The sequence below is a fragment of the Fringilla coelebs genome (genome assembly GCF_963513975.1).
Source record: "Fringilla coelebs genome assembly, chromosome: 7".
Taxonomy (NCBI): Eukaryota; Metazoa; Chordata; class Aves; order Passeriformes; family Fringillidae; genus Fringilla; species Fringilla coelebs.
The window spans coordinates 12,115,562-12,143,401 of record NC_140035.1 but is presented as its reverse complement, the minus strand read 5'-3'; the positions used below and the strand labels follow the sequence as shown (position 1 = coordinate 12,143,401).

The following is a 27,840-nucleotide window of genomic DNA, read 5'->3' as shown; positions in this document are numbered from 1 at the left end:
GGGTACAAGTGGCATTTCTCCCCCCCCCCCCTCCTTCCAGGCTATAAATTGGATTGTATATAAATCTGCTTCGTTTATCTCCCTGACCCCCCTCAATGACGCTGGACTAGAGAGCTCCTCTCCGCGGCCCGCCCGGACCTGGCGAAGCGAGCGATGGACCACGAGCGACTGCGCCCGCGGATGCCCCTCTGAAGCGACGCGGGGCACCGGGGCAGAGCGGCGCCGCCTCTCCCCTGCTCCCCGGATCCCCTCGCACCTCCGGCTCGCTCCCCGCTCCCCCTCCCTCCTCCCCGGGCTCCGCAGCCACCCCCTCACCTGCTGCCGTCCCCCTCCCCCGTGGAGCCGGGCTCTCTCCGTGCACGCCAAGCCTGTTCCCCCCCCCGCCGCCAACTTCGCCCTCGGTGCCTGCGCGTGCAGCCTCCCCCCTCCGCCTCCCCGGCGGCACACGCCGCTTCCCCGGGCGCCCCCTCCCTCCGCCGCGGCTCCCCCCCTGCGCGGAGCGGTTGCGGCCCCCCAGCTTGGCTGCCACCGCCCCCTCCGCGCCGCGGAGCGCTCGGAGCGGCGCTGCCTGCAGACGGGCTCCCTGCGGCGCTCCGGGGCGGCCCCCAGCTCGGCCCCCCGCTCCTCCGCCATGGACGGGGCGGCTCGCCGGGGGGTGCTGGCCGCGCTGCTGGCCTGCGGGCTGCTCCTGCTGGGCGCCGCGGCCACCCCGACCCCGCCGGCCCCCGCCGGCGGCTCCCCGCAGGACACATGCACCTCCTGCGGCTTCCGGCGGCCCGAGGAGCCGGGCAAGGTGGACGGGGATTTCCTGGAGGCGGTGAAGAGGCACATCCTGAGCCGGCTGCAGATGCGGGACCGGCCCAACATCACGCACGCCGTGCCCAAGGCGGCCATGGTCACGGCGCTGCGCAAGCTGCACGCCGGCAAGGTGCGGGAGGACGGCCGCGTGGAGATCCCTAGCCTGGACGGGCAGGCGAGCGCCGGGCCCCCGGCCCACGACCCAGTCTCCGAGATCATCAGCTTCGCCGAGACAGGTGGGCGCCGCCCGGCCGCGCGCCCCCGCCGCCCGCGCCCCCCTGCCCGACCCGCCGCGGCCCCTGCCCTGCCGCGCTCCCCGCCTGTCCTGCTTCGCCCCGTCTGTCATTCCCCCCGCTCGACCCCTGTCAGTCCCCCTGCTTGACCTCTGTCAGTCTTCCCTCTCGCCCTGCCTGTCCTCCTGCCCACCTTCTCTTTCCGCCTGCCTGACCCGTAGCAGTTCCCCGGCTGCCCTTGCCTGGACCCCTGCGCACCCTGCCTGTCCTCCCGCCTGTCCTTCTGCCTGGTACAGGCACCTGGCCGCCCAGCTCACCCGCTTGTCCTCCGCCTCATTCTCTCTCCCCTCTGCCCCGCACCGTCTCGCTCTGGCCCTGCCCGCGCTTTCCCGTCCTCCCTGCTTGTCCCCCTGTGTCCGGGATTCTCCCCGGGTTGTGCCTTGCAACTCCCCTCTCTTGTCCCTTCATCCCTCCGCAGCCTCTGTGCCCCCGGCTCCCTTCCGGCTGTCCTTCCAGCTGCACCGGGGCTCGTCTCTGTCCCTGCGTGTCCCACTGTCCCTCCTCTGCCTGTCCCGCTCAATCTCTTGCATCCCTTGCCTTGTCTGTCTGCCCTGCACATTCATCTGGTTCACTGACTGCATCTGTCTGTTGAGGGTTGCATTTGCCCATCCTCTCTTTCCATTTGTTTCCCATTTATTTAGCTTTCATTTGCAGTATTGGCCTTGTCTGTTTGTCCATTGCATGCAGTGTCCTACCAAGTGTGTCTGTCTCCTGTCTGTCAGTCCGTTTACTAACTGCCCTCCATCCCCACGGTACCAGCCATCTCAGTCCTGTCCAGCCATTGCAGTTACATGTCACCGAATCCCTTCAGCACAGCTTTCCAGTAGTTTAACCACTGTCCCCGTGAACTTTGCACATCTGGCTGGAACACCATCACTCTGTGATTTACTTCGCTTCTGTCTATCTGCCCATCTCTCCTTTCCTTCATCACTCTATTGCTCGTTTCGTTTTCCTCTCTCTATCTTCTTGTGGCATCTATATATCATTTGTCCACAAAATAAATCTCTTTCTATCCTGTATGCTGCCCACTCATCTTCTTTATCTACCCTCCCACTTACCAAAGGCATATACATTTACAGTATCTATGGGATCTGTTGCATTATACATATGCTTGTTATATTCACATACAAAATTTATGAGCGCACACAATCTCACACAACACAAGTGATGTGGATCGGTGCAGCAGCACCGTACTGTTCTTTTTCTGTCACTGTCACCACAGTTTACAAAAAAGTTGTGTACTTACTAACATGAGAAAGGCTTTCTTACTGTACATTTTGGGGGTTATTATTTTTTAATGGGATGTCGTTGGGAGATCGGGGGTGGGCTTGTACTTCCATTTGGTATTCAGTCAATCTCTGTCTTTTGTAACACTTCCAAAATTGACTTTATGTAAAACGTAGACAAACACAGTGAAAATTTTTGTCACTGAACTATTACAAGGTACTGAATGGGCTCCGGAGGCACATTTGAAAGGCATCTAGGGTAACAAATGAAGACACCGACTACGCAAAAAATCCCATTCAGAGATTGACAAAAATGCTTAAGATTCTTAGGGAAGGAAAAGGCAGAAAAAAATCTACATTTAGCTCTGTACAGACGGAAGCAAAACCGATAAGGGCAGATGAGAAAATGCCTTTCCAGCAATAATTTTAAGTAGCGATTGGGATGCTTTGATTCAGGGACCAGAATTACGGTCTCCGCCATAAAGGCCGGCACATTTATCACCTACGCCAAATTTAGTTAGGACTTACATTACAAAATTGCAGGAAGGCCGCTGGTATTTCTGAAATGTTTCATGCAGCAGGCTCTTCTGTTTACAAATAAGGGGTTATGTCAGACATTTGGTGACATTTGGTTTTCTGTGACAATTTCTCTCCTTTAATTCTGGTGTTGCTGAAAGGCGTATTGAGAACAGCCAATAACGGCGTTACAGCGGGAACAACTGCTCCATTGCCTTGCCTCGTATGGGAGCTCATCGTTCTGGGGAGAAAAGGCAGAGATTGAAATGATTAATAATAGCTGATATTCTACCAAACTAAGTGGGGGTTAGCTTGATCTATTGGACAAGCAGGCACATTACTGAAATATTTTCCGTTCTGTCTCGTGAATCCTCTCCTTTAAACCGCAACGACAATATGTGCAAATCGAAACAAAATCCCTGGTTTGGCATTGGCGTTTTAATGGTTATTGAAAGAGCTCTCCCCGTGAGAATTGGCAGGTAGCTGAAAGTTAAAACTATTCTTAAACTGATGAGATAGCAGAGTTCTAGTCCTAGTGCTGGTCTTTTTCAAGGTATTGCTGTAGCATCTTTAAATCCTGCTTTCTGGAAAAAACATATATTCTGTAAAACTCTTACTGATGTCTGTGGATCTGACACATCCGACTACAGCCCGATGTTGAAGGCTGATGTGGGAAGTCCCCTTTTAAATTAATTCTAATTGCAAATTGGGGATATCTGATGCAGTGCATGCCTTCTGACTGGCACAGCCCCGTCACTGTTCGCTCGATCTGCTTTGCTCTAGTGTTGTCCCTGAATCCAGAATGGCACACAAGCTAACATTTCCTTTTTGACTTAATCTTGCTGATCTCTCCTTATCTTGCAGACGATCTGGCCTCATCTAGAGTCCGCCTCTATTTCTTCATCTCAAATGAAGGGAACCAGAACTTGTTTGTCGTGCAAGCCAGCCTGTGGCTTTACTTGAAGCTGCTTCCATATGTCTTAGAGAAAGGCAGCAGGCGAAAAGTAAGAGTCAAAGTCTATTTCCAAGACCCGGACACTAGCAACAAGTGGAATGTGGTTGAAAAGAAAGTTGATCTCAAAAGAAGTGGTTGGCACACTTTTCCCATGACAGAGGCGATCCAGGCTCTGTTTGAGAGAGGAGAAAGGAGACTGAACTTGGATGTTCAATGTGAGGGCTGTGAAGAGTATTCAGTGCTGCCAATTTATGTGGACCCCGGGGAGGAATCCCACCGGCCTTTTTTAGTGGTGCAAGCCCGCCTCGCTGATAACAAACACAGGATCCGGAAAAGAGGCCTGGAGTGTGATGGCAGGACCAATCTATGTTGCAGGCAACAGTTTTACATTGACTTTAGACTCATTGGGTGGAATGACTGGATCATAGCACCATCAGGTTACTATGGGAATTACTGTGAAGGGAGCTGCCCGGCCTACTTGGCCGGTGTCCCGGGGTCGGCTTCCTCCTTTCACACCGCTGTCGTGAATCAGTACCGAATGCGGGGGCTGAACCCGGGCACCGTGAACTCCTGTTGCATTCCAACCAAACTTAGCACAATGTCAATGCTGTACTTTGATGATGAATACAACATTGTGAAAAGGGACGTTCCCAATATGATTGTGGAAGAATGTGGTTGTGCTTGATTTAAGGTGTGTTTTGGGGGGGGAGAGAGAGAGGGAGAGAGAGAGAGAAACATTCCCGTACAAGATGGTGTTGGAGGAAGTTTCACTGTGTATCCAGGCATCAGTGTTGGAAAGTCACTGTGGAAAAGTTTGACAAAAAAAAAAAAAGAAAAAAATAATCATTTCACTTTGGTGTCAGGACAGTGGCAGTTTGTGGATCATGGACACTTATATATTCTATCACTTATAAGTTAATGCTATGAAATATCTTAAAGACACACACACACACACACACGAAATGTGGGCACGCACACAAACACGCGCTCAGACACACAAACACACAGACACACACACACGAGGCAGCTCAGAAAAGGGACATGAGCACAGAAAGTCAGTGACCAGTGACGATGGACCTAAATGCCTGCCAGTACGAGTGAACGGCTGAGCAGCTGTTTCCCCGCCTGCCGGCAAAGCCAGACCGAAATGAGCTCCCTTTGCTCAGGCAAAAGCACAGACTGTGAGAACACAACGTATTCTTGCACGCAGGTGTCAAAATGACCAAACTTAGAAAATTAAAAAAAAAACAAAAAAGGAAAAAAAAAAGTCGACTGTCACCTCTTAGGTCTAACAGGAAGCTGCAGGACACCTGCCTTGGGAGGCGATCACTTCCTCTTAATTTAAATTTATCTAAACATAAACATCACAGATACCCATTTCTTGCTACAGCACTTCCAGCAAGGAATTCTGTGGTTCCATCAGGGGGAGAGAGAGAGAGAGAAGGGGACAGACATGTAAGAAACTGCTGTATTTCTAACACCTGGCTGTTGCAGAGTCACAAGCTGGGCTGGCGTGATCCGATGCTTTTACTGCCCACTAGCAACCCATGGTTGGCTACACCCACCGTGTCTTGGAAAAGGGAATCGATACCATATCTGGACTGTGTTGACTGTTGGCATCTCTCACTGTGAAAGAACAAAAAGTCAAAAGTTGCAATCTGTGTTCTTCAGTGGGGGACTCGGCAAGGCTACGTCACGTGGGGGATGAGCAAACAAGCAATGGCCACCACGGCTAAACCAATGAACCCTAAAGAGGAGTGACAGCGACAGAGTGGAGACGTTCTGGGAAATGCAGTGCATTTAAAAACAGGCGAGGAACATTTTTACAAGTCTTGGAAAGGAGGAGAGAGGAGAGTGCTTTCAATTTCCTTACCAGGAGGTGTCAAGGATGGCCATAAAGATCAGAAAATAATGATACAGCATAGCACTTGCAAACTGCTTGAATGCACGTATAATAGCACTTGCAAATTTCAATGCCTTGAAAAGTGGTACTTGATAGTGCACTTATCTTTGCTCACTATCTAGGTAAACAGGTGCCGCATGAGCTATGCAATTTAAAGTGTTGACCCATACTAGACAAAACTGGACTTATGATATGACTTTTTTATATTTTTTTATACTTGAAATTAAATCTTTTGCTTCTTTTTTAAAGCGAATGATTGCTTTTAATGTTTGCACTGATTTAGTTGCATGATTAGTCAAAAACTGCCATTTGAAAAAAAATGTTATTTTTATAGCAGCAAAAAATGAATACAGTTAAATGTATTATACAGAAATTTTGGAACCAAAGAGGCCAACATATTAGTTATAATTTTTATGAGATGGCAAAGCCATCATATATCATGTAGTCATACTGAGCAATCCCTCACGAGGCCTACCAATTGTTTCAGGGTACAAAATGGATTCTGTTTGTTCTATTCAGTGTCTTTTCTATACCATACGCACATGGAATGTAGAGTGAAAAAAAAGTGACTATTGTAGAATACATTACAATATGTGCATCCTTTAAATCCAATTTTTATGTTTATTTAATAAAGTTCCTTTTAGGTTCTGTTCCATAATAATTTAAACCAAACAATTTTCACTTAGATTTGCTGTTGAAGTATTTTACATTTGTGTACAGTTTAAATAAATAAAAAAGATTGAAAACTGGATGTGCTTTTTTTTTTTTTTTTTTTTTTCAGTGTGTAACATCTGGAGGAACTTGCTTACTTTCGGGACTGAATAGGCTGCAGACGGTGAACTGTCGCATTAGACCGTAGTCGTATTAGTCATTGCAGAAAGCCTCGTCTGAGAGCTCAGCTGCGATCCTAAAAATGTTACACTCCAGTTTTATTGCTGTCTATACATGTAAGCATCTGCTTCTTTCTCTCTGCAGCAGTGCAGGGGCTCTGGGCGCAGGAGCAGTGCTGTTCCGCATACCTGCAGGTCATTTACAGCAAGTTCCTGGTTCACCTGCTGTGTAAGAATGTAACTTCTTCTCTGGGTCACTCCCTGACTGCTTAGAAGAAGTAAAAAAAAAAATAAAAATGCGGAAAGCACTTCCAGGAATAAAGGACCAATAGTAAATTTAATTAATTTTTTTTTCCAAAACTAGCTAACACTAAGAAAGGGGTTTTTGTTTTTTTTTTTTTTTCTTTTTAGTAAACTATTTCCCTTTTACTAATAAGCCCTCAAAAATGTTGAGAAATACTCAAGTACTCAGGTGCACATATATCCAGATATTGATTCAACTAATTTTCACAGATAAATTCTTCCTCCTGGAGACCTGAGCAAATGCCAGCTGAAGCTGACAGAAGGACCTCTGTTGACTTAGCAAATGTTAGATCTGACCCTGAAACCCAAAAAGTATTGAAGAAGCAAGATCATGCAACTAATGATGGGCTCTAGTTACAATTCACATTCAGGTGTAGCTCTGCCCAGCTCTCCTCACAGCCAGGCACTGGGGTTAAGCAGGAGACCTGGAGGAGTAATTTGCTGTGACTGTGTCAACAATCTGCTTCTCAGAACTTTGTCCTCCAGATCAAATTTTTTTAATATCTCACAGCTTTCTTACCACCTCGAGCTGCACATTAATTGTCAAAGCCACTAACCACTCAATGCTCCACATCTCAGCAGCCTTCTCTCTGGTTTTCATTCTGTGGGCCAACGGGGCTACCGATGAGTTCAATAAATTCCCCTTGAAATCAGTGGCCAATACCCCCTCCTTCACTCTGAAGGCATGTTTGCCCTAATATGGCACTGTCATTATACTGGGCAGCCCTTTAAAAAATGGGATCTATTAAGAAATCTTGCCCATTGAATTGCAAGGCCCTGGAGGCTGACTCCAGTTAGGTTTCATTCTTAATTGAAAGTGTTTGGTTCCTGGGGTCAAAGCTAAGCCCTGCATGGGACACTGGGACTCCTGTGCTCAGGAGGAGACCAGGGTGTCTCAGAGAGGGGTTTGGACCTGCAGCCCTGGGGAACAGGGAGCTGCTGGCAGCCAGGATGCCTCGAGCCTGGGCTGGCCAGGAGCGAGGGGCAGGAACTGTGCTCTGCATCCTGCTGCAAACCCACAAGTGAGCTCGGGATCCTGAACTCTTTCACACAGGCCATCAAAAAGCACCCCTTTTCTTTAGGTATAAAAGTCATTCCCAGCTTTCTTCCCCTGTCCCTGCCTTTTCTGCTCCATGATTTGTAGCTCGAGACACGGTGTTTACGGGACAGAGCATGAATATCGGTATAGTGTGAGGGGTATCACCTGGGAGTGGGAAGAGCTGGATCATAGTCCACGCTCCCAGGTCCTTTTATTTTGAGTAAGACTCTAGAAATCGATGTGAACTGAACATGCTTGGAGTTCTCTGCAGCATGGAGTCACCTGCTGCTCTGGGCATTCTGTAGACAGTGTTCTTGTATCCTGGTGCTGACAGCAACCTGTCACACAGATTTCTGAGGCTACAATGAAATAAAATAATCTTTAATTTTGTGGGACCAACTGAGACAGTTTGGCCTTGATTTTTCAGAGATGTGGCAAAGCTACTGCTCTTGTCAGCTTTTTACAGGGGAGTGCAGGAATTCTGCTCTGTGCAGCTTCCACCTCCTGCATTTTTGAAATCAGGCAAAATGAAAAATGAGATGGCCAAGCCTGATGGCTGCTTTTCAAAAATTTTGGGGTGTTCCCATCTCTCATTCCCATCTTTATAAAACTGAGCATCCAGTTTCATTTGCTTTATGCCAGGTTAAGTACTCTACCTCAAAAAACATCTGAGTCATATCCATATCCCCCCACCCAAAGGTGACATGGTGACTCTCTCTTCTCTTTAATAGGCTTTGAACTCGATTCTGTAAATGCTAAATCAGTGTCTGCTATCATGTGACAGAATCAGTCTCTGGAGCTGGAGAATCTTTAAAACATTCTAACACAGGCAAAACCCCATCCTGGACCTCCCACTGCTGTTAGTGAGGACGGTGTGAACAGGGTGACTGTCACAATGTGATGCAACAGAGCACTTGTCGGATTAACTCTGCATACATCACATATTTCCACACATAATAGACACCTGCTCCAAAATTGCCAGCTCTCACCTTCTTTGCTTTGTCACTTGTTAGAGATGAACTCAGCAGCTGAAAATTAATTGCCCTGCACTTGCCCTGCCACCAGAGAAGAGGGAAACCTCTCACTGAACACATCCCTCCTAAGGATAATTTTTGTATAGAGTGGTTTCTACTGGGAAGGGTGGGAGATCATTTTGCAAAATGGATCAGAAATACGAATTTCTGTCTAAGAGGGGAGTTTGTTTCAGTTAATGCTGATGTCAGTCTACAGTAACTCCCCTAAAGTCTACAGATGTAATTCAGGCTAGCACCAATTTGAATAAAGACATACCTGAATCTGGTTTTCTGGAATTCCTGACTGGGCCCAGCTCCTTCTCAGTTCTCAGTATTTCTAAAAGAAGTAATTTTTCCTTTGGAATCAGCAGCTAAAAGTTTTAGCAGAACCCACACATGCTGGGTGACAGATCAGAACAAGAGTAAAAGACATCTAACTTTGTCATGAATCTCTCTACATACAGTGGAATTTGGCCAGGAAGTAGCAATCTGCCTCAGTAAAAAATGTCCCAGTAGCTTTCATTTGCTTGCCCACTCAGTAACCTTGAACTAAAAGCTAGAGTTACATGCCTGCTTGTAACAGTAGGGGCCAATTTTATTTGGGTAACTTCATTGATTTCAAGGGAATTGTTTCTGATTTGTACTAGAATAAGTGGGAGCAGATTTAGGTTCTTTAATGTTCTTCCAGTTTAGCTCTTGGAATAACTTATATTTCATTATTATGTGTTTATGTAATTAGTGCAATTATATCAAATTATATAATTGGTACAATTACTTGGACTCATGTAACCACTGCATATAGCATTCCATGCTGTAAAATCTTTTACTCTGGGAAAAAAAAGGAAAAAAAAAAAAGCAGTCAATATTACATGGGAATCTTAATTTGTTTTTAAATTCCAGTATCAAATTTAGGGCCTGACCACATGCAAGGAACTTCTGGTTCACATCAGTGGAATCTCTGAGCAGGCAGCTTGCAGCCTTCACCATAGATATTGCATTTTTAATCTGATTTGGCCAATTCTATTCAACAGAGGCCCTCCTGGAATGTGTGCAGCTCTAACCAGCCTTCCCTGTACAAAGCAGAGACGTCAAGCTTTTACTCACACACCCACACCATATGACCTGGGAGATCCCGAAGCCATCAGAGCCCTGAGATATGTGTACAGCTTTTTTATACTTGATCAGATTTACTGTCTTTGTGAGCTGCTGTTGAGAATTTTAAACTAGTATTTTATTAAATTCATAGACTCCCACTTTTTGGTCATTGAAACTGTTTTGTTTCCCTCCCATTCTATAATTTGGCTACATTGCTGTGAGGGCTTAGAAGTAGAGGGCTCTGCTGTATCTGTTGGGGGCAGAGGGAGGTTATTCTGCCCCTGTACTCCACTCTGGTGAGACCCTACCTGGAGTCTGCATCCAGCTCTGGGGCCTCCAGCATAAGAAGGACATGGACTTGTTGGAAGAGTCCTGAGAAGGATCACAAAAATGATCAGAGGTCTGGAGCACATCTCCTGTGGAGACCGACTGAGAGTGCTGGGGCTGTTCAGGCTGCAGAAGAGGTTTACAGTGCCTAAAGGGCCTGTGAGAGAGCTGGAGTGGAACTTTTTAGAAAGGCATGTAGTGATAGCTAAGGAGTGATGGCTGTAAACTGAGTGAAGATAGGCTTAGATTTGCTGTAAGGCACAAATTCTTTACTGTGAGGGTGGTGAGGCAATGGAACGGGCTGCCCAGTGATGTGGGTGCCTCATCCCTAGGAGTGTTCAAGGCCAGGTTGATGGGACTTTGGGCAACCTGGTTTAGGGGAAGATCTCCCTACCCATATCACGGGGGTTGAAACTAAATGGTCTTTAAGGTCCCTTCCAAACCAAACCATTCTATGAGTCTATGAAAGTCAAAGTAAGCGCATCTAGCAAAACAGGAAAAACAGGTAAGAAGGAAACTGATTTGATTTCCCTAGGTCAGACCAAGGAAGACCCAGGGTGAGAAGTATGATTGATAACCACCTGATGGACCTCTCCTCAGAAAAAATCAGCCCTCCCAAGTGCTGTGCATTTGGAGTTCTGCCCTGGCCCAAATGCAATCATTGAGCCCAGCTGCCAGTGCACAGACCGCAGGGGAGGCCCTGCTCTACCTAAGGACATCTCCACAGAGTTTACTGCTCTTTCTCATTTTGGACCTGCCTTTGGAGAGGGTTCACCTCTCTGTGTGCTCTTCTGCAGTCTGGCCTTTGAAATCAGGCTACAGCACAGCCATTTTAGGGCTGCAGCTCTTGCTGCCTCACTGCCTTCCTCCAGCTGGTAAGTGCGCTCAGTGCTTGTTATTTTTATCTTGAGCTTTTGCTTTGTTTTTGAGGATAATTACACATTATTGCTGCAATATGTTATAATAAGTGCTATGAAGATGACTATTGTATCCAAGGGGAAAGAAGATGTGGCTGGGGAGCAAACTTAAACCTATGTGTCAGCAAAACAAACACGCTGTGTTTGGGCTGTGTCAGTCAAGTGGTACCAAAGTGGCGTTTAGGTTTTGCCCAAGTGGAGGCTGCTGGACTGATCTCGCCCCTCTTCACTTTGTTGGCTGGAGTGGCTCGTGCCCATTTCCACAGAGGAGTTTGTGAGGAGCTGTGGAAGAGCTGCAGCAGCCGTGCTGCCCTGCAGCTGTGCTGTCCTGCAGCCACAGCTGAGCTCCTCACTCACTGATGGGGGAGCTGGTCCTGGAGTGTGCAGCAGGAGCCAGGTAGGAGAGTTGGATGCTGAAGGCAGTATTCATTTGAGGATAAAGAATTACAAATAATATTGCATCTGGCTCCTGTGAGCTAAAGCAGACTGGGCTCTTGGACCCCCATGTGCCATGTCCTCTCCCCTATATACTCTGTAATCTCATTTGGTCTTGTATGGCCTGGTTTTGGGTCAGGTTTTGGAACAGATCCTCAGCTGTTAGGACTCCAAGGTTATCAAATATACTTCAGGACCTTATAAATTAAGGCTTTGGGCTCTTGTGAAAGGAAACAAACAATGTTATCTGTGTTAATGAGAGTTGTGTATGTGTATTTTGTATCCAATTGTATGCATTATCTTTAGCAGTGATACTTCATAAGACCATATAATTTATGAGGTGGTTATCAGTGACTCATAAGTATTTATTTATGTCTTATATGCATTGTGTATGTTTGGCTTGATCAGGGTGGCATGTTTGCATGGGTGAGGACCATTTCACCTGTAAACACACAGACAAGAAACAAAAAGCTTTATCTAAGCAAATTGTCTTCTGCCATGCTAATGCCCCTGTAATAAAATTTATTTTGGGGGATCCTGATGAGAGATTGGAATAATGCAGTGTAGCTACTGACTATTTTGAGTAGATTTCTTGCCTCTTGTGTGCCCCATCCTTGGTTTGCATTCAGTGTGTGGTATGTAGGTGCCCTTGTGCTGGCTGAAGAGAGGCAGTCTGTTCTCAGATGTGGCTCTGCTCCAGCCTGCTCCACATCCAAGAGAGTGCAGCAAACCACTTTTGCTCAACTCATGTTTTGAAATTGTTCAGAAACTGGTTTGGTCTTTAGCACAGTTTGGAGCAACCTTGAGGCTGCCTTTAGGACAGCTGCCAGGGGTCCCCAGTGTAAAAGCTGAGAAGGGGCTGGAATACCATAGTGCCCTGACCACAAGCCTTGTATTTGGCCATGCTTTTGGGAGCTTTTGGGTGGCACTTGGATGGAGTGGAACCCATCTAGGTCTCTATGCTGAGTGTTTCTTTTTAAGTACATGATAGGCACAGAGGTGCAGGATTTAAAGCAGCTCTGTTTCTCTTAGCTGTGCACCACAGTGGTTGAATCACTATGTTAACAGTGCGTGACAATGAATCAAGCCCTATATTTCATTTTATGGGTGGGTTCCACTTTGTTCCCATTTTCTCCTCCCCTCCTTTTGACAATTTAGACATGTGCATCTTGGAGAACATTGCTTCCAGACTGTATCCCCTTGAATGGGGTTACTGCATCAAGCAGGGAAAGTAATGCTGTGTTTAAGTTCTACCCTAAATGAAAGCTTTTTCTACTTTGCATGCCACAAATAGACTTTTAATTATGGGGAGCACATGCTCTAAGTGCACTCCAGGATTTGATTCCATCCTTTGTCTGTTAAGCTTGTGGATGTGCCAGCTCTTAGAGTAATCTTTTTTTTTCAGCATCACCAGTTGCAATCCATAGTTAGCAGATAAAGCAACAAAAGGAATGGCAAATTAGTCGTTGTGCTGATGGTCACCAATTTTCTGCCTCTGGAAGACGTTCTATAGGTGATATTGAAGGTTAAAACAACATTCAGATGCGCTCTGTGATTTGCTGGGACTAAAAATTTGTTGATGTTAATGCAGGGCTAAATTCAGTTATTCACACCTGTGGAAAGGTGTTCAAAATCCTACCAAATTGGAATTCCCCAGTCAATTACAGTCAAAAGCAGACTGCAAGACTGTACAGAGCAAAGCCTGTAGTACTTTTGGTGCAATATCAGAGCCTCAGCTGAAGGTGCTATTACTCCATAAGCTTCTGTTCAGCTGCACCCATTTGCACCAGGTGTGAGTTTATCCTGTTGGCTTGAGGACAAACCCCTAGCTTTAGATCAGTCAGCAGTCAGGCTCCCGCTGCTCTGTGCACTTCTGTAGCTGGTGATAGCTATTGTTCTTTTCTGCAGTATGTTCACAGCATCAGGCATTATGACTCATGTCATAACACCATTGTGAGCCATTTGTTTAATAATACAGCATCCGTGTTGTGTCACTCCAGCAATGTTCTTAATTCTTTCTATTATTAACATCTGTTTTGAAGTGTTTATACTTGTAATTTAGCTTTTCAAATTCTCACTGGATATAAGCTGGTGCAAGAGGAAAATTTTCATAAACACATCTAAAAGAATCTGACACTTTATTGGCCATATCTGATCAGAAAACCAAGAAGCGTATTTGCTTAGGCCTCTTTTTGGTTTGTAATAAAGGGTGATGCAGGTTTCCTCAGCACCTAGAAAGGAAAATGCAGATGCTGCTTTTTTGTTGTTTTGGTTTTTTTACTCCCATGGGACTAGTTGGATTTTAATTGTTAATGGTATCTTTTAATTTGACAAAGCAGATACTGTAAAAAAGGTAGCTTACCTTTTTCCAGTTGGGCAAGTTACTAATTTATTAGGGTGGTGACTTTTTTAGACATGGCTGTATCTACATCCTCTCTATAGATATTTGAAGCTGTTTGTGCATCCCTGGCACTGTGCAGAATGTGAAGGACCTCCTTGGGTCCTTCCTTTCTGTCTACTGGCAAAAGAGTGGAGTGAGATCCAGCAAATATTTGGGCAGCAGATCTTCTGTTGAAGCTGTTGGAGTAGAAATGCTTAGCCTATAAACAGTTTGGGGTCAGGGAACTTCTGAAAAGTTCTTTGTTGCTGTTGTTCTGTTGTTGTTTTGGTTGGTTTATTCTTCTGATTGGCTTAGCTTCTGGCGATGTTGTTATACAATGACAAGTCAGAGGTGTCTTTCTGGAACATAAATGTAGTTCTCTTCTATTCTGCTGGGATGTCTGCAGTGACCCTTTATTGGGGCTCTGAGTAAATCTTGCCATAATTGATAGAAACAGCTTTAAAAGAAAAGCAAAACAGATCATGAAGAAAAGAAAGAGCTGATAAAGCTTCTAGCATCAAGAGTGTGCATGTTGAAACACTCTCTAATTATATATTTATCCAATCCAGTTAATACTACAGAGCTTGCAAAAAAAGCCCCATAATTAGGGGTTATGAAAATGTCTACATAGCAATAATATGGCACCTAAATATAGCATCTTTCCTCCTGAAGCACTTTACATCATTTGAGAACCATGGACTCAATTCACAGCTGGCATTCACAGGTGCAACCTTATTGATTTCAATGGAATAGTGCCATTTTTACCAGGGATGAATTTTGTTATAAATGGGAGTTTTATCTTAGGGACTTCTAGGGCTGCCCATCACAATAGTATCTGCATATCTTTACATCAAATTGGCTGCAGTAGCAAAACCTTTAGCAGACTTAACAAAGTCTCTGCCACATCTGCCTTCTTATCCTGCAGAAATCTTTTCTTGGGCTAAACTCTCTCATATTTTGTGTCTTCTGGAGACTGGGAGAGAAGAACAGCTGATGGCAGTGAAGATGTACAATGCTCTTTTGGTGGGTAATGTGACAGTGGGTTTCATTCAATGTTTCTGCTGGAAGCTGAATTCACAGTTGTAGTTTCTGGATTGAGAATATCAGGACTTTGGGACTCGTGTTGCTCAGAGCACCCCTAGAACTCAAACACATGGTGACTGTAGCAGGACCTGAATTATGTACTGGTCATGGTACCCATCACTGACAAAGTGATTGCTACATACAATTTAAAAAAATCCTAAGTGAACTTTGTCCGATACCTGGTGAAGTAACTGGGAGTAGGGCTCAATGTTTATGTAAGGCTCAATGTTCTGCATTCCCCAGTGTCAGAATAGGCCCTGGAGATTTTGGTCTACTTCTCTGCCACTTTGCAGATGACCTATAAAAGTAATGACAAACCTGCCACCTACTTCCTTCTAACATGGGAAAGACAGTGTTTCCTGAGTATGAAGTAAAAAGGGTGCAGTGGGAGCTCAAACACACAGAAAAATAGTTGGCTTATACTTCAGTTGTATTTGCCACAACCTTCCATGTGAGGAAAATTTGATTAGGCTGAAACTCGTCAGCTTGAAGATGAGATGTTGGTCAGGTAGGAGTGAATCCTTCAAGTAAGAAGGTGGGCAGGGATTGTTTGTTCTGTGGCAGTGTATCAATTAAAGTCATTAAATGAAACTAGAAGCAACCAGGCTCAAGGCAAACAAAAAGAGATATTCTCCATGCAACTGGTAGTGGACACAAGGAATTCACTGCCAAAGGTGGTTGTGGAGGCTAAAAGCTTATTAGAGTTCAAAGGATGACTGGACAAGTTTGTGTAAAGAAATGCATGGAGGATTACTAAGTAGCTAGAAACCACATCTGGCTTAGGAAATACCTTGATCTGAAAATAGCTGGAGGCTAGCAGAAATGTGAGGGAAATAGCATAAGTGGTTCCCTGGCTTCTGCTGCCTTCTGGCTTGTTCCAGGAGCCAGCTATAGGAGACTTGATGCTGGGCTAGATGGACTGGTATGGCCGTTCTTCTGTTTGTACTTGAAGTGACAGCTCTGCCCTGCAGGTTGTTGCAGCAGGTACACATGGGTCAGTGCTCTTAGAGGTGCTGTGTCCTCCAGTTCTCCTCCAATCATCATTGGTAAACTTTGTCCCATGTTGTCTGTGAAGGTCTGGATTCAGAACCTCTCTGAAATGCATCTGGATGATGTTTTATGTTGGAATACCTGCTTAGTGTGACTGGAAAGGCAAGATTGTGGAGTACAGAAAATCAGACCCGTTTCCTGTAATAACTGATTTTCCTTTGAGGCTTCTTCTCCAAAACTTTACAAGACAGACCCTGTGTAGTTCTGAAAGGATCGAGGAGCTATATAGTTTTATTGTGAAAGAGAATAAATTATATTGAGCAACTCCTACACACACATACGGAAGAAAAAATTTCACCTCCTCCCATAATATCAGATTGTTGATATTCCCTGCATAGAACTGTAGGGAATAAACAAATGCATTCATTAACATTTACCCAGTAAGGTGAACTGAGGACAGAATATCAGTCCAGATATCCAGGCTTATCTCTGAATTTCCTGGATTTTATGGGTTTAAGTCTGACTCTGAACAGGTCTTAAGGGCATTTTCTTGGTGGATTAGAAGGATCTGTGTTTGGACAGTCCCATCTATAGTACCTATGGGATTGTACAAAGCCCTAGTTTTACTATTTGTATCTGTTTTAAAATCCTGCTATTCATTTGCCTGAGTCAAACAGCTTTCCAACTAGAATTAGAGTTGGGTACATAGCACGAGGAGAGTACACATCTGGAAAGAGCTCGAAAGACTCAACCAATGTTTCACAGACAATGTTGGAAAACAAACAAAAACCTCTCTAAAAATGTGGTCTGCAGATGGGTCTTTATATTCTCTTCCCCAATATTTTAACGGGGAAAATTCATCTTTAACAGAAAGGCATTCAGCACAAAAACAGCAGGAAAAGGGCTCAATGGGAGTCATTTTCCAGGATATCTTTCTGTCTGGGTCAGAGAACAAATTCTTCTGTGCCAAGAACCTCCACTCCTCACGGGGTAGCTGCAGTGTCGAAAATGTCATCATCAGTGTCTTCTGCTGGAAGAGTGCTGGGTGCAGCTGTAAATTTCCTCGGGATATTTCTCGTAGCTGGTATGGGGCTCTGCTGTGGGCTTGCCCAGTTTGCCACAGAAAGCGTCGCGTGGCTCGGGCGGCCAATCCCAGCTCCAAAGATGGTGTGCTTGTTGCGAGCTCGTGCCAAGCCATCTGTAAGATTTGTCAGATAAATGTGACTAGCGAAGTGGCACTCGTGAGCAGATGAAGGGAAATTCCCTAGGGGATTCTTTATTCGCTCATCATTAGCAGGAGAGGCACTGGGAAAATTCATTGTTTAGCTGCTCAAAACAGTGGTGAACATTTGATACTGAATAATCTTTAAATCTTTGTCGGGGGATGTCAAACGTGTCTTGAGCAGCCCAGACTGTGCTGGAGGCGGAGTATCATGTTCTGCATGTCGCGCTTACCTTCATGAAGAAGGATAAAGATATCCCAGTTCCTCAATTTTGTCTTTCACCTCAAAACCACCTCCCCTCCCTGGGGTAGCTTTATTTAAAGTGAGCTGAGGCATGGAGCAGCCTGGAGGTGCATTACTGCTGTTTACCTGTGTGAGTCCCCGATCCTAACTAGAAAATAAAACGTGTCCCTGCTGGGAGAAGGTACTGCCCACTCACTAAATGAAACTGGCTTGCAGGCTTTTTGGTGGCAGCTTTGCAGTGAGGACTAAATCTCATTTGCTCCAGTCACAAGGCTGACTTAGATGTGATGTCTGGTGAAGTAAACTTACTGGGCACTGCCACTGGTACTTTGTGGGCTAAAGTGGGCCCACTCTCCATGCTGATGAGAAACAGGTCATCAGTCTCACATGTTCTCTGTAGAACTCTGTTTGTGCAACTCACTTTTTTTTTAAGTCTTAGAAGTGATTAAGCTCCTATAACTGCCTTCCCTAGCCAGGATATTTTAGGCAAAGCCCTTGGTTCTTTTACATTTTTATGTTAGGACCAGGATGCTTTATGACATCTGTGTGCTGACAAGGGCACATGGAGCACAAAGTATTCTGCTTGCATTGTTAGCAGCCCTATTATTCATTCAAATTCTATTTAGACTTATATTTAAACAGGAGCTTTGAAATTAATGGAGATATCATCCACTTGAAAGATACAATGTTGCAGTTGTACTCATTGGGGTCTTTTCCTCCCAAGGAGGATTGGGAGAGTGTACTAAGCTGGTGCTGGGGAAGAAAGAGAGAGGGGGCTGCACGATCTAAGTCAGAACACTGTGATTCTGTGAGATTCCCAGTTCCACAAATTCTACCACGGCTGGAGACCAGGACAGGTTTCATCTTCAGGGATGTTGACTTAGTGGAGAGCTGGTGAAGAGGACGTAGGGAGAAAGGTGGTCTTTTACTGAATCCCATAAAACCATTCCCCCAAAGGCTTGCTGGTGTAAGGTACTGTAAAAGATTAAGGTTCTGTCTTCCACCACTTCTTCCCTTAAGTCAAGATGAAAATCAAACCACACAATCCATAGCACCATTGTACCACAGCAAAGGTCCCATATCCACATTCAGCATCTTCACTGTGTTAGCAGATTTGAAAAAGCTGAACCCCTTTGCAGCTCCGCCTGGCTTGAGGAGACACGAAGCAGCATCTGACTTTAAATGGTAGTATGTGAAATGTAAAGGCTATCAGTGAACCTTGAAGAGTGAATAGGTAGTTTTTCAGATGCAGCAGGTTTCATCAGTGAAAAGGTATTTGTGCATTGGAGTTGAATGCAGTGGATAGCTAGAAAAATGAGAATATTCCAACAACAGCTCCAGACCTTGCTTCAGTTTTCTGTAAATAGATGAACTTCTGTTGACTCCAATACAATGTTGCTTGCTTGCATGACATGGGTCTTTTTTATTACAAAGGAAAAAGTCACCTCACAAGAGACCTTTGATGTTTTAATGTGGCATATCGATGGATACATCCAGTGGAGAAGAACAATCTGGGACACTTGGTCTGCATTTGTGCTTTGCTGGAGATTTGCTATGTAACCTCGAGCAAATCTATTAATCTCCCAGTACCTCAATTCCCCAAATGCAAAATGGAGATAATAAAACATAACTCCCTTAGCAGGGTAAACACATTAAAAAATGCACTTAAAAGCAGTTGGGTACTAGGTTAATGGAGACCTATATCTTGTGGGGAAGATTTGTTGTATTATAAATAATACATCTTCACAATTATTCCACTTAGTCTGCCTTGAAGCCTTCAAAGACATACCACGCAAATGTTTACTGGCAGCATGTTTCCCCCCTTTTATTGGCCAACAACATGTTTAGACCAGACTTTGCTGTGGCAAAGTATTTCAGCACATTGCACATGGCAAATGGCTCTTTTACTGTAAAAGTAGATTTTAATTTTTTTAGAGAATACCCCAAATAATGCTGTACTCAGCAAAGGCCTGTGCACCTGGAATAGCTGTCTCTGAGCAGATTTTCCTTGCAAAATGTTCAGCCTGCTTCTGCCTAGAGCTTTCAACAGAAATGGAGAATGAAGGAGGTGTGGTGGGTACCAAGGACAAACTTTTTAAGGGTGAGTTAACTTTGCAGACCACCTGAAAGAACTTGGGTATGTCTCAAGTCAGCTAAGCAATGCTGGTGCCAGAATGTCCTGGACAAAAAGGCCAGTGTTGCAGAGCATGGTTGAATTGCCTAGGGTACAAAGTGGGGGTCTGGGGGACTCCACTGCAGTGTTAGTGCACAGGAGCTATTCAAGCCTTTAGACCACCCACTGTTTTAGCAGTGTTGCTTAGCTTCCCTGGACTCTGTAATTGCTCTTGTCACATTACTGAGGATAATGCAGAAATACTGCAAGCATTTGCCTTGAACTTGGAGTGTTGAAGCTTATGTAAGGGGGGAAAAAAGCTACATAGAATAAAATGAAGGGTGTGATTCTTATTCCACTTCTGCTTTTTTTATACTAGTTTTCCCTCTGCTGGAGTAATTCCTCTTTAATGATGTAATATGTTTAGAAGAAGACCTCTGTATGTTTGTGAAACATCTTTGCCTGCCTAAAAGAGGTGTGTTATGAGGGTATTTTGAGGAAAGCAGTATCCTGGAATGGGCACTTGCTTTAGTTCAGAAAAGTTCCCCCCCCCCCCCCCCCCCCCCCCCATACAGTGAAAGGCCAGTCCAGCGTGCTGTGAAGAAGAAAGAAAGCTTCATTTCTGTGATCAGGACATCAAATAGAGAATTGCATTTTCTCAGGTGCCATTCTCATGGGGATGCTCCCTAAAAGCTGACGATGGCAGAGGCGTGCTGTCACACCCTCTACCTCAGGCTGCTGGAGATGGGCAGCTGGATTTGATAGTGTGTGAGACCTGTCATGTACCTGCTTCCCAGGTGGGGGGGGGGGGGCTGGTGTAATAAACCTGTGGGAGCTCTGCTGGCACAGTTAATCCCAGGTCTGTGTCTGCTGCACAGCTTGGGAGGAGTCATGCAGCCAGCTAAGAAAGGCTGGGTACCAGGAGAGTTTGCTTTTAACCTCTGCCCCGAAGTACAGGAACTATGGAATTGAGGGTTTTTTTGGTATCTGTGATGTAATGCTTTGGGTGAGAGGCTGAGAGGCACCACAGAAGAATAGCAGCAGTGCAAAAATATGAAGGGGCCTAAGAAGAATACCCTGAAATGAGGATTAGATGGGAAGAAAGGTATCCCTGCAGAGGAGCTTCCACACTGGCCAATAGCCCCTGACGATTCTCCTGATCTGATGCTAACAGAAACCCCAGCAAATGTTTATTTTAACCTCTGGCAAACATCTATTCATTGGGTAAGACTAAAAAGTTGATCTCATGCTTGGGAGGAGCTTGGGAACAGCTAGTACATGCCACTTGGCTGTGCTTCAGGCACGGCTGGCCAGTCCCTCCAGCAGGTGATGCTGGGCACACTGGGAGTGCTCCTGGTCTCTCTCAGGCTGTGTGTGCTGCAGCGAGCACAGCTCTGAGCCTCTTTGCAGCCTGATCTGCATGGGCTGTGCTAGAGGAACCTGTAAGAGGGCTGAGGTTTGATTGTGTTTGACCCCTAAACAGTATGCTATTGCTAAGAAGGCAATATTAATTTGTGGGTACCCCTGTGTGCTGCTCAGATGGCACCTCTGGTTGCTCACTTAATGTTTATTCCACAGCAAAACCCAAAGCAGCTGAACCACTGTCCTGTAATAAGGCAAAGAGATGTATCTGCATTATTTTCTTAGTCCATTGTGGAGAGGCCCAAGAAGAGAAACTAGGTAGGAGTAGATACTCCAACCCTGATGATTGATCTCCCAGTGATGCTAAATTGAAGGTCAATTTTTTTCATATTGCATAACTGCTACTGTTACTCCTATATGCCCTGATGAAAAGCATTTATTTTGACCCTGTATCTTGGGTGTCTTATCATATCTTGATGCCTAGAGTCTATAGGTTAACTAGTTCTTTGTTTTATTGGGAAATATTTAAAATATTAAAATGTAAATATTAATTTGCTGATATCATGACTGTACTTTCTATTGTGATTCAGATTACCTCCTTTAGTAGTGCCTTGTCCTTTCTCCTTGATTTTAACTGTGTTTGGGACATGAAACTATGTAATGCAGGGTCACTTATTCTTCTGTCTTGTGATCATCTGTTACCTAGACTAGCAGACAACAAAGAAAAAAATGGTAGTGCCAATCTATGAGGTGTCACTATTTATGTATAGCACCTAGCACAGTTGGGAGTATATATTATCGACATTGCTGTGGTGTGAAGGGACCTTAATGCTCCAGGCATTACACAGACAGACAACAAAATATGGTGCCTTCCCAAAGAGCTTATGAACAAAATGTGGTTAATGATCAATTGATCTTCGCAGCAGAACCCTGTAGAACCCCAGTGGAGGAAAGCTGCATAAAGCAGTGACACACACACAATGGCATGTTTGTCTGACTGACATGCTACGCTTGTGGAGAGGCTCAGGGCAGGCTGTATGCCAGATTCCTTGGGAAGAATCTGCAAGCACTACTTTGTGTGAATAGGAGGACTCAGAATGATGAAGTTAAGGCCTAGCTACAGGCCAATGGATCAGACAAGAAGGGATGGCTGAAAATGTGAGTTTGAAAGAATCCCTTCAGAGAAGGCTAAATGGGTATTTCTACCCATGCTAAGGTTCTTTACACACAAAGGCAAACCAGCCAGAGGCTGACACTTCTCTGCTGAACCAGGCAGAGGCTGCTGGAGAAGCTGCCTTGGTAGGCCTGGGTGTACCTGTTGTGCCATCACCCTGTGCCACATGAGGAGAGGCATTGAAGCCCAGGCAAAGTTGCTTACAAACTGGTACTATGGAGAGGCAGGGTGGAAAGAAGGGGATAATGAATTTGAAGTCGTTAAAGAGGTCTAGTGTTGTGGGGACTGTGGGAGGACAAGGCTTTCAGAAGAAAACACAGATCTGCTGCTGTGCAGGTGTTGATGACTGCTCAAAGTTGAGGATGGGAAGACTTAAACTCATGTTTCCCTAGGGAAGGTGCTCCAAGCCTCAAACTTCTACCTTTTAGACCAGCAGAGTGTAAGAGAGCGTTGCAAGATGATGAAACCATACCGCATCTTTGCTTGCTTTTTTTGAGGGGAAAAGATACAATGGCATGGAAAGAAATTCATGGAGGCAAGGTTGAAGAAGTATCAAAAAATAATGGAAAAGCAATGAAAGTGCAGGAAGTAAGGTTTGCTTGCCTTGGAGGAGCAAAGCTGGCCCGAGAAAAAATGACAAAGCAAGAGAGCAAGTACAGGGACAAAAATGAAAATCCAAGTCACAATAATGTGAACAGGAGGCCTTTGGAGAACATGTGGTGCAGGTGGCCAGCACCTAAGGAAAGGAATGCAATGGAGGTATAACCAGACAAAAGAAATTGAGTTAAAGTAGAAAGCACAGCTTGAGACTAAATTAAAACAAATATTTTGTATCTTGCTTTTTTTTTTTCTCCCCCAGATTTTACACACAGCTTTTGTAAGGACTGTAAAGTATTTTGAAATGTGTTGTTGGAAAAACTAGTAATTTCAAAATCAATGTATGTGGTGATGATTTTAACTATTTGTTTTATGGTAGAATTTGGGAGAGTTGTAAATCCTCAACCTGCATTTCTTGTTTTAGCATGAATATGTGAAATTCTTTGTATGAATAGGACAGAGCTTAACACTTAGAGGCACAGAAAGAAGGCATAAAAATGCAGATTAAATAGATTCAATATGAATCAAATGGATTCAGATGTGAAATCTGCAAATACAATCTACTGTAGTGTAAATAGGGTTTATTTCAAGTTTTTATCCCAAGCTTGATCTGCACCTGAAAAAGCTTAGCCTAAATAGAAATACGAATCTGTACAAAACCTCTTGCCAGAGTTTAAAAAAATAATTTCAACTTAAATTAGTGCGGCTTTTTGTTATAAACAAAATATGTATGTTAGAGTGGAAACTGAACTCTGATTTCTACTCTTCTAATTCAGCACATACACCACAAGCCCACTGCTTATGGTATGAAAATCAGAGCAAGAGGGACAGATGCAGAGCACAGCAGCACAGGATGGTAATGTTTTGGTCTTTGTCATGCAATATCCGTCTGTAAGAACTGCAGATGAGGGGAGCCAAGAGAAGGCTCTCTCTAGCCCTTGGAGAGCAGAAGGTCAGGGTGAAGTATTTATATTGTAGTGTTGGGGAACTGAGATTTCACAGAATGGGAGAGGTTGGAAGGGAGCTCAGTGGGTCACCTGGCCACCTAGAACACATGGCACAGGATCGGGTCCAGAAAATTCTGGAATATCTCCAGTGAGGGGAACTCCAAAGCGTCTCTGGGCAACCTGTTCCAGTGCTCGGTCACTGTGCAGTAAAGAAGCTCTTCCTTTTATTCAGGTGGAACTTCCTGTGCCTCAGTTTCCACCCATTGCCCCTTGTCCTATTGCTTGGCACCAAGAAGAGTTTGGATCCAGCCTCTGTCACCTCCCTTCATAGACTGTTTGTCTACAAATTGATACAGTTCCCTGTAATTCTTTCCTTTCCTCTCCCCACAGTGTAGAAAACCATGGCTAGAAACATCACCTGGATGTGTGAAATGCTTTTTTTCCCTCCCTTGCAGGCTGTGGAGGCTCAGATCTTTCCACTGCAAAGGGAAGAGCTGATAATCCTCTGCAGGGTCATCAGAGCTGCTGAGTTGTCAGACTTTGGCTGCTCCCTGTGTTCCCATGAGCACAGGTGCCCATTCTTCTTGCTTTAGGGGATGCTCTATTTGCACAGCCTTAATCAGCAGAATGTTTTGGCCAGTGCAGTTTATGATGGTGACAAAATATATATATTTTTTAATACAGAATCGGCCCATGCCTCATTGAACAATGTACAAATGAAAGATACGGAAATCAAAACTGGTTTGGCTTGCTGGCCAACATAGACAAGAATTTTAAAAAAAAGGGTGAACAATTCTAGCAGGTAATTCCCAGTCTTTAGTGGGTGCCTAAACTTCCACATGTCGGAAGGAGAGAGAGCAAGACTTTTCCTAGCAGCATTGCATGCATTTGGAGAATGACGATTATGACTTGGAAACATTAATTCTCATACAAGATGTTCTTCTTTGACATTCTAGTTTTATGAATATTAAAATCTTTATCATCTGGTCAACAACTCCTGCTACTCATTTTGAGAAAAGCTGATATTTTCATGTTGTTCTCTAGGTGGGGATTACAGAAACACTGTTCTGTGATCCTGCACAGGCAAGAGCACAAACAAAATAGGAAGCTGGACAGAGTCCTCTGCTATAATCAATCTTGCTCAAAACTTTAGGTGAAATAAAAGGAACGTGATTAACCATTTTCAGGTCTGACCCTGCTGAAAGCCTCTGAGAAAAAATAAATATCTTGCTATGTGGGCAGGCTGCTTTCAGTATCTATCTCAGGGAAAGATTTCACTTGATGACAGAATTATTATTAAATCATGTATTTGGTTGCTGGGAGTTACCTCAGACTTGAAATCCAATAGATAATAGGCTTTATGTCGCTGATGAAATAACCAAATTTGCATATATCATACCTGAAGTAAATGAAACAAGCAAAGGGAATCTAGCTTAAAGACCTTTTCTACTTCACTTTCAGAAACAAGTGAAAAATGAAACATTTCCCAGTGCTTGGCTGAGTGCAGTGACATCATGCTTGTTAAAGGGTTTAACTGCAGCAAAACAAATAGTCCAACTGCTCTGTCTCTGCTGGGGTAGAGAAGAACATCTTGGGTCCTAAATGTGCTTATGGACAGTACCCACAGGATACTTTGAGAATCCTGAACTGAATTTGAGGAACATATCTGTAATAAATAATAAAATCTCATTTTAAATTTTTTTTAATACCTGCTTTTCTGTTTCCAAGGTACATAATAATGCAAAGTGATTGGAGTAGTGATATCGCTCTCTCTTGTCCCTAAGAAAAAAGATTATGTAAGGATATTAATCATATTAGTTGTAACAGAGGGCAGCTATCTTTTCCAATACTTGTTCCACAACATAAATAATTTTTCTGGATGTCTTGAGGAAGGATTAAAAAGTCTGCTGTTAAAGAGCAAAGAAGATATGGACATTTTGATTTTGTCTTTACCTCTGTTACTCCCACCCGAGATAAAACGTCAGCAGCAAATTTATCTCTGTTGTGTCTTCTGTCCAAGTCAGCTTGGGTCTCTGCTTCAGACTGTTCAGTGTTTGATAATTTGCATTTAAGTCAAAGCTCCTGTCACCTTCTGCCTGTAATAGCTGTCAAGGTGTAAAATACACAGCCTCCATGCAAGCACTGCTTAATTGGCAAATAATTCATGGCACAGGCCTTCAGCTGTGATTGCAAATCAAACTGGTAACAGGAAAAATCCTGCAGTGAACACAGCCATCATTATCTTTTAAAAATTGAAGATCACACAAGCAGTTTCTCTTGCTGGGGGGTGGAAAGGCTCTGGCCAAGCTAAACCCATCTCAAAATTCTGAGGAATTTGCAGGGAAAATGATTAGATGTGTAGCTTTTCCAGGCATCGCTATAATGGATTTTGTCTCAGAATAGAAAATGGAGGTCATACTGAGAAAAGGAAAATGTTTCTTTTATGTGGTCGAAGTGGAAGCCTTCCAAATTTGGGAAAATACAGTAATAAATCTGCAGCCACCTAGAATTATGTGGTGTTACAAGTGAAGACAGCTCCAAACTTCATTCCTGCAGCAGGAGCAAAACTCCATTCCCCCACCTTGAATCCACCACTGCCTGAGCTCATCTTCATTGGCCCAACATGCTCTCCAACGTGGAGCCAAACTGCCTGAGCCCCTGCCTTCCAGGGCACTGCTGCCCAGCACAGATGCTTTTTGGTACAGTCACACCACAATTTTCACAAATAAGTATTGCTTGTACTCTAATGTATGGGACAGTGAAATTCAGAGGTCCTGTGGGGCTGGGTGGCATTTTGTGCGTTCCTAGATCCCTAGCTATGGCAGGCTACCACATCAGTTCACTTCAAAAGGGGAACTGACACCAGGATGGGTTTGGTTTCTCACGTCTGTTGCTCTCCAGGAAGTATTCAGGTGCTTCATCTGTCTGATGGTTAGGCAGCGGCTGCTTCCCTGCCGAGGTTCTGCGCTGGGTGCTGTGCACAAGCCTGGGAGGGCACCTTTGCTCCCTGGCAGCCTCTCCTCTACAGTTCTCTCTTGCATGTTTAATGCTGTCAATTCATTTCATTTTTTCCCCCCTTCCCTCTTGCTTGGGGATTTTCTGCCCATTTTCTCTGTGTTGCCAAGTGGTTCTGTGTTGTAGCTTGTTAACTGCCAGTGTGTTGGTGTTGCATATGGTAAAAAAGCGTAGCTGGCAATGTAGTATCACCTCCGCAAAAGAAAAAGATGTGAAACCCTACTGAATTCAGCCCTGAAGCTGCTTTTGTTGGGACCGTCTGGGGCAGAGACCCTCATGGGCACAACGAGTCAGGGATGCTGGGCATCCTGCTGCACACGGCTGAGGTCGGGCAAGCGTCTGTGCACTGCTCTGCCACCGGGGATTTTAAAGGTTGAGCTTAAACACTGTTGCTGGAAATTCCCTGGGAAATTGTGGGTGGGGAGGGGGACTCCAGCGGGAGCAGAACAGGTAACGAGGGCGGAAAGCGAGCTTTGCCCCCGAGCTGCTGTGAGAGGGGAAGGGGGCACGGTCGCTCGCCACTGAGGAGGAAACAAGCCCCCCGCAAGGGAGGCCGTGTTCCTGCGCGGGGCCGGGCGGGAGCAGAGCAGAAGCCTGCGGAGGAGCGGGGCCGGGGGCGGCGGGGCTCGGGGCCCAGCGTGGCGGGCGGGGGCTGTGGCAGCGCCCGGGCTCTCGTTGGCACCTCGGTCACGTGCGTGGCGAGCACCGCCGGAGCACCGGGCCCGCGCGGCGCGTGGGTGCCCGTGGCGAGGCGAGGTGTGGGCCGGAGCCGAGCGGGGCCCAGCTGCTTCTGTTTATGCTCCGCGGCACGGAGGCACACACAGCGCGGCTGCGGCTCGCCGCGAGGCAGCCGTGGGCTGCTGGCCGTGGGGAGGCCGGCGGGGACCGGCAGCGCTCCGCAGCCCTCGGGCCGGACCCGCTCGCTCTCCTCGGGCCGTGGTAAGGCCGTGGTGCTGGGCCAGGGGGATTGTGTCGCTTGCGACTCGCCGCTGCTCCGCAGCGGTGCTGCCCTCATCCCTCCTTGTTCTGCTCAGGAGGCCCTGGCAGAGTTCAGGATCGCTTT

General features: G+C 45.4%; 1 protein-coding gene across 1 annotated transcript; it reads left to right on the top strand.

The window, feature by feature from the left end:
* Window positions 1-631: 631 nt before the first annotated feature.
* Window positions 632-4,606, top strand: INHBB (inhibin subunit beta B; the record flags this gene model as incomplete). The annotated part of the gene is made up of 2 exons (XM_084209175.1): window positions 632-1,034; window positions 3,698-4,606. 2 exons carry the CDS (start codon window positions 632-634, stop codon window positions 4,471-4,473), a joined length of 1,179 nt encoding a protein of 392 aa, XP_084065301.1. The 3' UTR covers window positions 4,474-4,606.
* Window positions 4,607-27,840: the final 23,234 nt, after the last annotated feature.